This window comes from Wolffia australiana, chromosome 2 (genome assembly GCF_029677425.1).
Source record: "Wolffia australiana isolate 7733 chromosome 2, ASM2967742v1".
Classification (NCBI taxonomy): Eukaryota; Viridiplantae; Streptophyta; class Magnoliopsida; order Alismatales; family Araceae; genus Wolffia; species Wolffia australiana.
Window position 1 is genome coordinate 9,820,796 of NC_135836.1, and position 12,147 is coordinate 9,832,942.

At 36.4% G+C, this 12,147-nt stretch overlaps 1 protein-coding gene across 1 annotated transcript; it reads right to left on the minus strand.

Moving 5' to 3' along the window:
- Window positions 1–898: 898 nt before the first annotated feature.
- On the minus strand, window positions 899–2,047 carry LOC144716776 (cytochrome P450 family protein). The gene has a single exon (XM_078592021.1). The coding sequence runs from the start codon at window positions 1,919–1,921 to the stop codon at window positions 1,064–1,066; it is 858 nt and encodes a 285-aa protein (XP_078448147.1). The 5' UTR covers window positions 1,922–2,047; the 3' UTR covers window positions 899–1,063.
- Window positions 2,048–12,147: the final 10,100 nt, after the last annotated feature.

The window sequence follows — 12,147 nt, forward strand, 5'->3', positions numbered from 1 at the left end:
TCCGTCTATTAGGTGTAGACAGATATCGAGGACAGATATCAGAGGGGTAAGGACTATCCAGATATCAGATACCGGATATCGGATTTCGATATCCGGATATCGGAACCATTACCCTGATACCGATATCCAGTATCGACTGAAAAAAATTATGTGATCCATCTTATTCAATGATTTATTTATATCCAACGAATTACGTTTTAATATGTTATCAACCTCGATTAATATATACAATGTAATATTTTTATTTTCTTCCCCCCTGAGACGAAGGCGAATGATGACATCGAGACGGATATCGATATCGGATATCGGCACTGTAGCAACCGACATCTGATATCTGGATATCAAAAGAAACGGATATCGGATATTCCCTTTCAGGTATCCGATACAGCATCCGTCTCGATACCGTCATCCGGCACCGGTATTGGGATGGGTGAACACTACACAAGATGCGATGGTTTATGATACTTATTATCTATGATATTTCATGTTTTCAGAAAAAAATACCTCTGATAAGTTGGATCATGAATTATTATATGTGATATTAATTTATTCAATTTCCTATGTATTTTAATTTTTTAATTGGACTTTAGCTATGTGACTGAAAAGTGGGACTTAGACCTGACCAAAGTCTACGCAGGACCAGACTGGGCTGAATCAGAAAAGTATAGATCTGAGAATGAGATACTTAATTCCCTTTTCATGCCTTACAATCAAGATGTTGTGGATTCAGACAACAATTTTCAATTGTTAGCATCAATCAGAAATTTCTTGATAGAGCGAAAGGATGCATCTCCTTACTGATATTTCTCTGTCCCAAGTATCATCCATACATAAAATTATGCAATCAAATAGTTACAGGTACCATCCATGGCAAACTATTATCGCAGGTCAACCAATATGCAGTACAAAAAAAATTAAGATAAACTAAAGTAGAATATTACAATAGCCAAAGTCTATACACATGGACTTAAATTCACCAATGGTACAAGAATATACTTGCATGAAATCACAGTGATGGAGTGTTCTATACACTAAGCTATTGCCAATAAGCCCAGGAATTTTTTTAATTCGCCAAGGTGACGTCATCACGTTGAGGGAAATTCCCAGCAAACCACGCCACTCGCATGAGCTGAACCGATAGGACAAGCACCCACCAGGAGACGAGCCCGCGAATGGCACCCACGGCCCATGCCGGCGCGGCCACCTCGGCCGCCAGCTTCAGCCCCCGCATCAGCTGCAGCACCCGGTACGCCTCGTACACCAAAGGGGCAATCAGCCACACCGGGGACTTCCAATGCCACGTCAGCGCCTCCGTCAGCATCTGAGTGGACAGCAGCAAGAGGTACGGCCCGAGGAGGACGGCGAAGGATATCGCGGGCAACGTGGGCTGGATTGGGCCGGCATGGGAGGCCAGGAAAGCTGCCAGAGGGGATACAAGGCCAGCCAGAGAGGCCCCCATGTTCCAGAGCTTGTAGCCAAGGGGGATGTGCCATATTGGGCTTTGGGCCGGCCCATTGGGCCGGGCGCAGGCGTCGGCCATGAGAAGAAAGAGGGTCGCGCCCATGTTAAAGAGGCAGTCCAGGCCCACTAAGGCCAGCACGCCGGCCACGTCTGGCCCGACGAAGACGGCCGGCAGAGGTAGCCATAGCGTCGGCGCCATGCCCGACAGAAGAAGAATCGACGGGCCCAACCCCCACAGCGGCCGTTTCAAGGTATCATCGTTCTTCTCCCCTTCTTCCTCGATCGGGGCCGGGAGATCGGACGGCGGAGAGGGTGGGATTTCCCGATCGGAGCAGCGGCGAGGCGGAGACCTGAGCCGTTGATCGCGAGGGGGGGGGACGAGGGTGGGGGGTCTTCCTAGGGTTCTTGCGCGGGTGAATTGGGGCCTCAAATTCGGCGGAGGCAGCGGCAGAGACGCCATCGGAGGGGGATTTGGCGATGGTGTGGAGAGATTTGCTTGAGGAAATGGCCTCCTCTTCGGGGAATTTCCCTGGTTCTAGAGAGATTCGGAGAGGACCGTAGAAAACGAAAGGGGCCTAGACTTTGTTCGCACGTGCGAGCATCGACTCGGATCGGTTCGGTTCGATTCTAATAGTTTGACCCGTTAAAAATAATTTTTTTTTTGCTGTAAAAAATGGTAATCCAGTACTATAGACATTATAGTTCCGAATCGTCCGGGACGTGGACGATGGACGGGAAGGGGACGGTTTTTTCGTTCCCGTACGAAAAAGTCGTCCAGTCCGCGAGGTTGGATGAAAACTGGGACGGAAATTCATCCTGAAATGAATTTACGGGACGCAAAACCACCCCGTCCCGTCCCGTCCGGAGGACTCGGAAGAAAAAACAGTCTGTCTGTGTCACTGCACTGATTCCGTACTATCTTCGTCATGTCCCGTGCATGTCCACGTCCCGGATGATTCGGAACTATAATCTGCAGTAATCTTAGACTAGTGGTTGTTTTCATAGTCTGAAAATGTAGTAGGCTAAGATTTCCACTTCAGAGGATGATTTCTCTTAAATGACTGTTCCGAAGGCATTGTTTCTCTGTTAGGGATTGGTGTAGAGATTGTGGTTTATGACATAGGAATACAAAGCTGTCTCTTCTCTGGATTTGCCAATTTCATCTACAATTTTATGTAGTGTAAAAATGTGGTTACATGTATAACATTCATTGATCTCTTATCTTTTAAAAGCCAAGCAATTTTCTGCCTTCTCATTTCGTTTCTGGACTTCAGTTGTTTCATTCTGAGGTTTGTAGAAGACTGGTCACGATTTGATTTTTATCCCTTTCTCCTGCATTGAGGTGTAAAAGACAGTTGAAGATTCAGCACATTTTGAGGTATGTAAACAGTATTCCAACCCGCAAATTTTTCTCTTTAAATACTTTTTTCTCTAGAGCTTTTCATTGTGATTTTAATATTCAAACATGTAAGTATGGTTTCAGAGAGAGATATCTTTTTAGATTAATGAATTCAGGTTTTGAGTTAGAAAATACAAGTGCAAAGTCGCATATAGCAACCTTTAAAATTAATCATGCGGCTTGTGTTAAACTTTTTTAGTATTCATTGATGATTGGTTTCAAAGACACGCTTTAATCATCATTGATTCAATAATATGCTAATAATTTAATTTAACGATTCTCAACTTTTTACAAAACTGCTTTCATCTGCATGCATAGTTTTGAAATTCTACATGGATATCTAGTTATGCCAATTTGACTATTTTAGATGTTTACGCCTGAATGAATTCATGTTTTTATAAAACACAAGTCCAATCATAGCCATTTATCGTTGTTAAAAGGTAATTCCCCAACTCATAGAGAGCAAAAAAAGTAAGGGATCTTGAATTGTATCGTTAATTGGTCAGATAATATACCAATTTGTTAGTATCATTGATTTTGATCATCCATGGCAACATAATATACTTATTATCAACTTATTTACATAACTTCTCTCCTTTAATAACACAGTTCTTGAATTTTCTATTGATAGTTATTTAATTTGATAAATTAAGATAAGTGATTTATACTTGATTTAGAAATTTGTCGGACTCAACAATGATCCAATTAATGATACGTCGGCTACTATTTGGGAGAGGTTGGTAATGTATGGACATGAAGAAGATATATAGTGAAACGCAACTCCATATTCTATAAGCATATTAAATTATTCTACGCTTAAATAGTATGCATTTACAATCATTTTAACATGAGTAAACATGTAATATATATCAATATGTGATCATCTATCACGTATTTGTGAGCTGAACAATATAAAAGATAATATTGATTGATGATTAAATAATATGTGCATAAGAGTTAATTGGTTTTGCCAATAAAGAAACAGGGTCATTAAATAGATTTTTACATTGACCAAGAGGTTCAATCATAAAGGTTTATTCAATTTCAGATAATTAAATTAAATTTTATTGTATTATGACAAATTTTTGTGTACAAAGGAACTGAAAATCTTAACTAATAATCACATATGTAAGTTTTTCTGTCAACACCTCCCCCCCTTCTTATCGCTCATATGTGAGTGTTTTCTACACCACACATGACCTGGATGGTGAAAAGATCATCAAGGATATATAGCAGCATGGATAGAGAAGAAGAAGAAGAGGAAAAACAATCTGACAAGGATTGTGCGGATATTTAGAGGCCATAAACTTGTGTTGCATAGAATGCCTTTTTTGAGGAACTAAACAGTAGTAGGTCAAATCTATTTGAGATTTTTTTGGTTTAATGTTAAATGTATAATTTAAGCTTTATTGCTTTATGATGTCATCTGAGTCTATCAGTTATGGCTTGGCCAACTCAATAGATAGCCAGGGATCATACCATCCATGGATTCATGAGTGTACTTTAATGAAATATTATACCCAAAGATCACCTGATATCCCTAAGCGTCTCCAGTAAACTGGTTGTCAGATCAACCATCCTGATCATAGGAGAAAGAGCATATAGTGATATTATATGACAGTAGCTAGTTTCATTTGATACTCTATAAATAGAAAGTACTCTAATATATGTTTAAATATGAGTAATATTTGGTGTTCTATGTTATGATTAAGGAAATATATAATTTAAAATTTAAATGAAATGAACAGCTATTCTGAATTTTCCAATTATTTTGTATTTATGGACAATTTTTCATACATTGGACACTTGAAAATTACATATTTTGGGGGTTTAATATTATTTTTGATTTCCCTTAATTAATGGTAGTTTACATAATTTTGTAGATTAAATTCATAAATAAAATATTTTTATAATTCAAAATATATACAAAGATTTATTAAAATAATGTAATGGGATTAAATTTTTTTGAGGACATAGATCTAAATAGCATGAAAATACTCAACCATAGAACTAATAAAATATGGATGTTTAACTTGTTTTCATATCCATCTTCAATTCAATATTTCGATGAGTAATAAAACTTGGATTATGTCGATAGAGGTTTCAACATTCTATGAGTTGATTTATGTCACAGTAGTATAAGGGGTACAATGAATTGATACACCAAAGACATTTTTTGGAAGAACTGCTAAATTTTTATTTATGAGTTCCTAATTTTGGGATTCAAATAAATTTTAGCTTGAATATAACAATAAGGACGTGAAGGTAATTGAGAGGTTAAGATGGAGTCTTCTACCTCGGTATATGAGGAGATTGATTAGAGAACAAATGTCATTAAATCACTAGTTAAGGTAGTGTAGATATCGGAGAAGACATTCTCCTATTATATCTGTCACTCATCAGTACTATAGGGAATGATGGATTAGGATGTGAAAATAAACTTCGTTCTCTTTAAGATATAAAGGATTAAAGTACCTCTACCATAAAATTTTTACTATCATCAGTTATGGTATGTGTATAATCCTTTTTTCACAATAGACCTCCAAGAGATTCAATGAGTCAGAATTTTAATTTATTGATTGGGTTAAATGAATATTTGATTAAATAGTCCACATGCCAATATATTTAATTAATATGCTAGGCCAATAAATCTTGTTGGGCCTTTAACGAGTTGGGGAGTAAGCAGCGGGTACCATGTCCTTGATCTGGATGATTACAAGTGTATTCCTATAGCGAAAGATTTTCAACAAAATCAAAATAATATTTAAAAAATCATAGGTTAAATCACATGGACATGGATCAATTCTATGATTTCTTAGATCATAGTAAGAAATGTGTTGAGATGCATAAGTATGTAGTGTCTAGACATATCCATGGCATGTAAAATTTCCTTCATCTTGATGAGCCCTGTTCAAGCTCCATTGTCATCATTACGCCATTCCAATCACATCAGAATGGAGATCAACAAAGGGGTAAGGGAGGACAAGGAGAAGGGCCCTGAATTCAACCCTGAGTGAATTTTTTTTAAGCTTTCCCCTGTTTATAATATGGGAATGCTTCATTAAAAAACTAAACTTTAATTATATCTTTTGATGTTCAAAAAACCAAATGTGTGTGACCTAATGAGCACATATATCAATCTAGTTAATGACTCCAATGACCCAATAACCTTTATTGGTTATCCAAATTAATTAAATGTATCATCATATATGTCAGTTAGGGACTTATCAATTCATAAAAATTGATAGGTTAAGTCTCCAATCATATGTGGTGCCAAACTATACATCATGATATAGTAGATATAAAGGACTGTTACTTGAGTCTCTCATAGAACATATGTGTCATTGTTTATCATGTACATATAGTCAGTCTTCCACTTGGCACTCTTGGGATGACTTAGGGTATATCAACTATCTAAACACAATCGGTCAAGTTAGTACTGATGCATATGTAAATCATCAAATAACCCTTCTCTAATATTCCAAAGGCTTCATGTGTCATCTTCCTTGAGCTATTTCCTAATACACCAAGGGTGGACGAACCCATCTTGACCAATAATTTTCTTAGTAAGCGTCTTGGTAAACCCAGACTAAGATTATTTAGAATTCAATCATAAGGAACTCGTGGACCACAGTCAGATCAAAAGCATATGCCCACAAGATGTAACTGATATCTCATCTCTAAGTAACACTTACACAATGACAACCTGAATCAACCTGATTGATAATTTTAGTTGATAAAAATTCAAAGGTTTCTATTTATCAATTTAGTTTACTCTTTCCACCAAATTACACCGCTATCTATCCTTGATGTATCGAGAGTAACAACTACAAGATATGTTATACTCATCCTATGATTGAGACTATATAGTTTTATTCGATTGGGATACTTCAATGTCATTCTCAAGTACCCTTTAAATAAGAATATTTAAAACACATGAATAAATATTTTTTATCATCATAATTCACTAAGTCAGATCATGTATTTAATGGATACTATGTAGTCGTCAATCGAATCACACCACAATGTTTGTTTAAGTTCATTGAATAAAATATAATTTTGTATTATTCTAGTGTAATAATTATAATTAAGTCCATGAATATGTGCAATGACGTAGTAAATTATGATGAGATCCTAATACAGTGATCACATTCCAAATATTTATATTCGATGGATAGTCGAGACAAACATCAAATTATCCAGATCGAATAGCACTAGCTTATCTTACTTATATGATAAGTATAGGTGATCATGTGGTTATTAGTCTGGCGGCACTAAGGATAGATAATGGGTGCTCTTTGGAGAAAGAGTTCACTGAATTGATCTGTACGAATTTTTGAATGGTATTATACCTAAATGTCAATCAGGTTGATTCAAGTCATGTTTGTATAAGTAAGTCACTGACCTGAGACACAAATGACATTTCATGAGTGGAAGACTACATTTTTACTAAGACTTACGAGCCTCTAATTATGGGATTCAAACAACTCATAGCTAAGAGGTAGTAACAAGCTTACGAAGATGATTTAATGGTCAAGTCTGGATCATCTGAATGACGGATTAGGGTTTGACGATAAACTCGATAAAGATTTCATAAAATAGTTCAACACTTCTCGATATCTTCTAGAGCTAGAAACTTAATCTATAGATTGGGTCAAATCAATCCTTATTTAACTGATCTATATGTTGATATAGTTTATTAATAAGGTTGGTCAATAACTATTATTGGGCCACTAAAGTTATTTACTTGAATGATACAGGGCCTAGAGGGTCACATGCACAAGGTCATAAGGGCATTAGTGGATCTATTTTACTTTGTAGGGTTTTTTAGAAAACCTTAAGTAAAATATAAAGAGGGGAATGGCTCTATATTCACACTCCTAGGGCAGCCAGATTTGAGAGCCCTCCTTTTCTCCACACTCTTCTCCACTCATTCAAAGAGATTATCTTCAAGGTGAAAAAATCTTCTGGATTTTCAAGAAGAGTTGAAGAAGAAGACGTGGATACTTACAGAGGTCGGACGCATGAACAATCTCTAGGCAACGAAGTCAAGGGTGGAATGATTTTTTCAAAAGGTACATTTGACGTTTGATTTTAAAGATTGATTACGATTTGATTAACACGCTTTCACATCTTTGAAATAATGTGTTCCATGGATGAACTAAGGCATAGAACCCCACAACTCTATCCTGATATTTATGTTTCCATTTCAAGTATCCTTCCAACATAAATATTTAAATCTCATGTGAAAAGATTACTGATCTATGTATTATAATATCATTTGAATTAACTTATTACACATATTAAAGTTATTCATTATAACATCACAAAAGAAACACGAATGAAGGTTTGTATAAATTACATGAGTGATGCATGCGAGTGTGATTTGCTTGTAGGCAACACAATTATCATCACCAAGGTATATCATATGCTCTAGAAGATACAAAAGAATATATTGACTATAGTATGAATTCTTCCTAGGATTAGTTTCCAACCATCCTTATTATATACAACATGTAAATGTTTTACAAGTTGATAGAGCGGGCGAAGAAAAGTTTGAGTGTGGAAAAATGGCAGTGCTTAAAATGGTAATTTATTGAAAAAATAATTAATCCATTGTTTTTATCATTGAGATTACCAATAACAAATTTCTGGTAATGTGCCTTAGCCTATATTTTGGAAGCAGTACACAAAGAAGGAAAAGGCAAAGGTAGACCCAAGGAACACATTATATAATGAATCCACATTTTGAATATTATTTTTTGATATTAGGTAATAACCTTCATCAAATTTAATTTTGTGATTGATTGACCAATCTATTTTATTTGTGTTTTTAATAAGATTGCTGATAAAAGTGTTTGGTTCTCGAGGCCTAGATCTTGATGAAGAAAACAAAATGATCAGCAGAGGAAGACTTAAACAGAATTAAACAACATCGTTAAAATCATTGAATCAAAGAACGTGTGCATGGATCACATCAGTGATTTCTTGGATCCCGGAGCGAAATGAGTTGAGCTGATCAAGTTTGCAGCCTCTAGACGTATCCATGCAGTCCTCGGCATTTTGAATATCATCCTTTTCATTAACGAGCCTTGTTCAACTTTTGTCATCCTCGTCACGCCATCCCGTTCACATTGAGAGTGGAGAGGAGTCATGGGCATAGGGGGGAAGAATGGTAAGGGCCTTGAAAAATTTTGGCATGAGTGAATTTTGTTCAGGGCCTTCCGCTATTTATACTAAGATGGTATTTTCCATAAACACTCAAAAACTTAAGAATATATTTCGATGCCCAAAAGAAAATTTCCATGTGACCTCTAGGCCCATGTATTAGTCTAGTTAACGACTCTAATGGCCCAATAACCTTTACTAGCCTTCCAAATTAATTAACTCTATCATCATATAGATTAATTAAAGTCGGATTGATTTAACCCAATCGATAGATTGAGTCTCTAAAACGTGGGATGCCACGCTACACCTCGTGCTCTACAATATACAACGGAGTGTATATTGACTCACTCATGGAACCTGTTCATCATCGGTTACCATATATTTAAAGTCCATCATCCAGTTGATGCTCCTTGGACGACTTAGGGTATGGTCAACTGTCAAACCCTAATCGGTCATCTGAGTTAGTACTGATGCATTAAGTAATCATCGTAGAACTTTTCTTCGATATTTCACAACGTTGGCCAAGGACTTCATCACATCATCTTCCTTGATTTGTCACCTCTTATACCAAGGGTGGACGATCCCATCTTGAACACTCAATTGTCATCGTGAACTTCTTGAAGCACTTTAACTAAATATATTTAGAATCACATGATTAGGGATACGTAGGTCATAGCCAAGGTATAATTTTCCATCCACAAGATGTCCTTGGTGTCTCAGCCTCAGATCTAAGGACTACTTACACAATGATAACGTGAATCAACCTGATTAATAGTTCAAAATAATACTATTCATGGATTCATACAGATCAATTAAGCAAACTCTTCCCACTAAAGAACACCCACTATCCATCCTTAGCGTCTCCTCGCTAATGGCTGGGGGAATGACCATACTCATCATACGAGTGAGGTTAGATAGTACTATTATATACGGATACTTCGATGTCCTTCTCGTGTATCGTTTGAGTAGAAATATTTGGAATACATTCTTAATACATTCTTCGATGTATTACGATACCATCATAATTCATTTAGCCTGGTCATTTATTCGTGGACTTTGTTATAATTATCACACGCGCACTATAATGAATATGTTTAATTAATGAACACAAAACATGATTTGGAATGTGTGATTGACTTACCGGCCACATGTATTTCCATCAAAAATTATTTTATCAAATATAATGTCACCCATTGTCTCGATTGATGGGAAACAAGTCCTTATACATCTAAACATTTATGAATTTCTCTCATCCTTATGACAAAGTTTAACTCGAATAAGTAAAACCTATTTTCTAACAATCAATGTATATTTCATTAGTTTTCCATTCATAACCAAGGGAATGCCAAATGTGATCCACCATGTCATTCATCATAGTGACAGAGGCATGCTAGATGATCTAAAAGTGACAGAATAATGATTTAGAAGGGTGTGATAGTGATAGATGATATGATGAAAATTTGGTGACTTTAAAATTCCTATTTTCTCATTTGTAGTAAATGTTCTATAAATAAACTCTACAATTTATTTGTATCAAACTCATACACGATATTTATATAAACTCTACAATTTATTTGTATCAAAATCATACACGATATTCATACTTGGATAATATTAAATTAATCCACGAATGTTCTTTTTTAAATTAATTATAATGATGTTTCTGTAGTTTTTTTTTCTTAAATTCAGAAGAGATATTAATATTTATTTATTAATATGAATTAGAATGAATGTCAAATTTATACAGAAATACATACAAATAGTGTTTGCCCGTCCCGATGCCGGTACCGGATACCGGTATCGGGACGGATGCCGGACGAATACCAGAAATAAATTTTTCGGTATCCATTTTTTCCAATATCCGGATATCGGTATCGGATATCGGTTGCTACAGTGCCGATATCCGACACCGATATCCGTTCGATACCGGCATCCGTCTCCCGTCTCAGGGGGACAGATGACGGCAACAGATATCAATTCGGATATCGGTTTTTGATATCCGAATCGAATTTCTTAAGTTTCAAAATAATTTTTGTTTTTGAATCGAAAGGGGCGGGCAACGGCGAGCGGCCGACGGAGCAGGCGGACGGCGGGGAGTGTCGGCGGAGGGCTGACTCGCAGGTACGTATTTGTAAATGCACGTAATTTTGGCTTAAATCTCGTCCTCCTGAATCCTGAAATTCAATCTCGTCATCCTGAATCTTGAAATGCCAAACCTGCACCCGCCCCTTCCTGGTTCAAAATTGGGTTTATTCAAGGTAAATTGCTTACTATTGTCTCAGAGGCATGTACGAAACTACAACAATCACTGAGGTCAATATTTTTTATCCTGAATCTACAGATATGTCTTAACTGTTGATGTATATGCCGAACAGGAAACACATCCTGCAATGCTTTTCGATCATAATTATCAGATTGTCTTGTTTACTTCAGGCATGTACAATTCATCATTCCTGCGGGTCTATCGAATTCAAACCAATTGAATGATGAATCCTCATGAATTGGCATTTAACTTTCGAAATAACTTTTTTGGAAGAAAAAATCAATGATGTCTTCCGGATTGAGATTATTTTTATCAATCTTGCTGATTCATTTCTGTAAATGAATCAGGGACGAGGAGGCGTTCTGCTGCAAAGAGTGCAGCAACGAGTGAATCGCCGCTCCGAGTGGATTTTTCGGCAATTTTTCCGTGTCAATTTTTTCTTTGGCAATTTCTTTTGAACATGTTTCGCTCTTGGATTTATATTTGCACATCATTTTAGTGTCATCTTATGATTGGGTCTGATTTCTTCATAGTTAGTAACTCTTAAGTGTTCATCTTCCTAAAATTGCATTAGTTTTTGCATTTGAAAACTGTGCAAAGACAAACGAAAAACATGAAATTAATATGCTGATTTTATCTGACTGTGACTTCTTAATTTTTTGGGTCACTATTTCTGTGTGATTTATCATAAACCTGCTGATTTCTTCCGGATTGAGCATCTTCATCAAAGTTTTTGAATGTTTACTCGCAAGAATCAAAATCATAAACCGGTTGATTTCTTCATCAAGGTGTGAGATCATCACTGGATTTTCTCCGGGTTTATCGAATTCAAGCCAATTGAATGATGAATCCTCAT

Coding starts and splice junctions, on each gene's coding strand:
- LOC144716776 (XM_078592021.1), bottom strand. CDS start 1,921: ATGGCGTCTCTGCCGCTGCCTCCGCCGAATTTGAGGCCCCAATTCACC.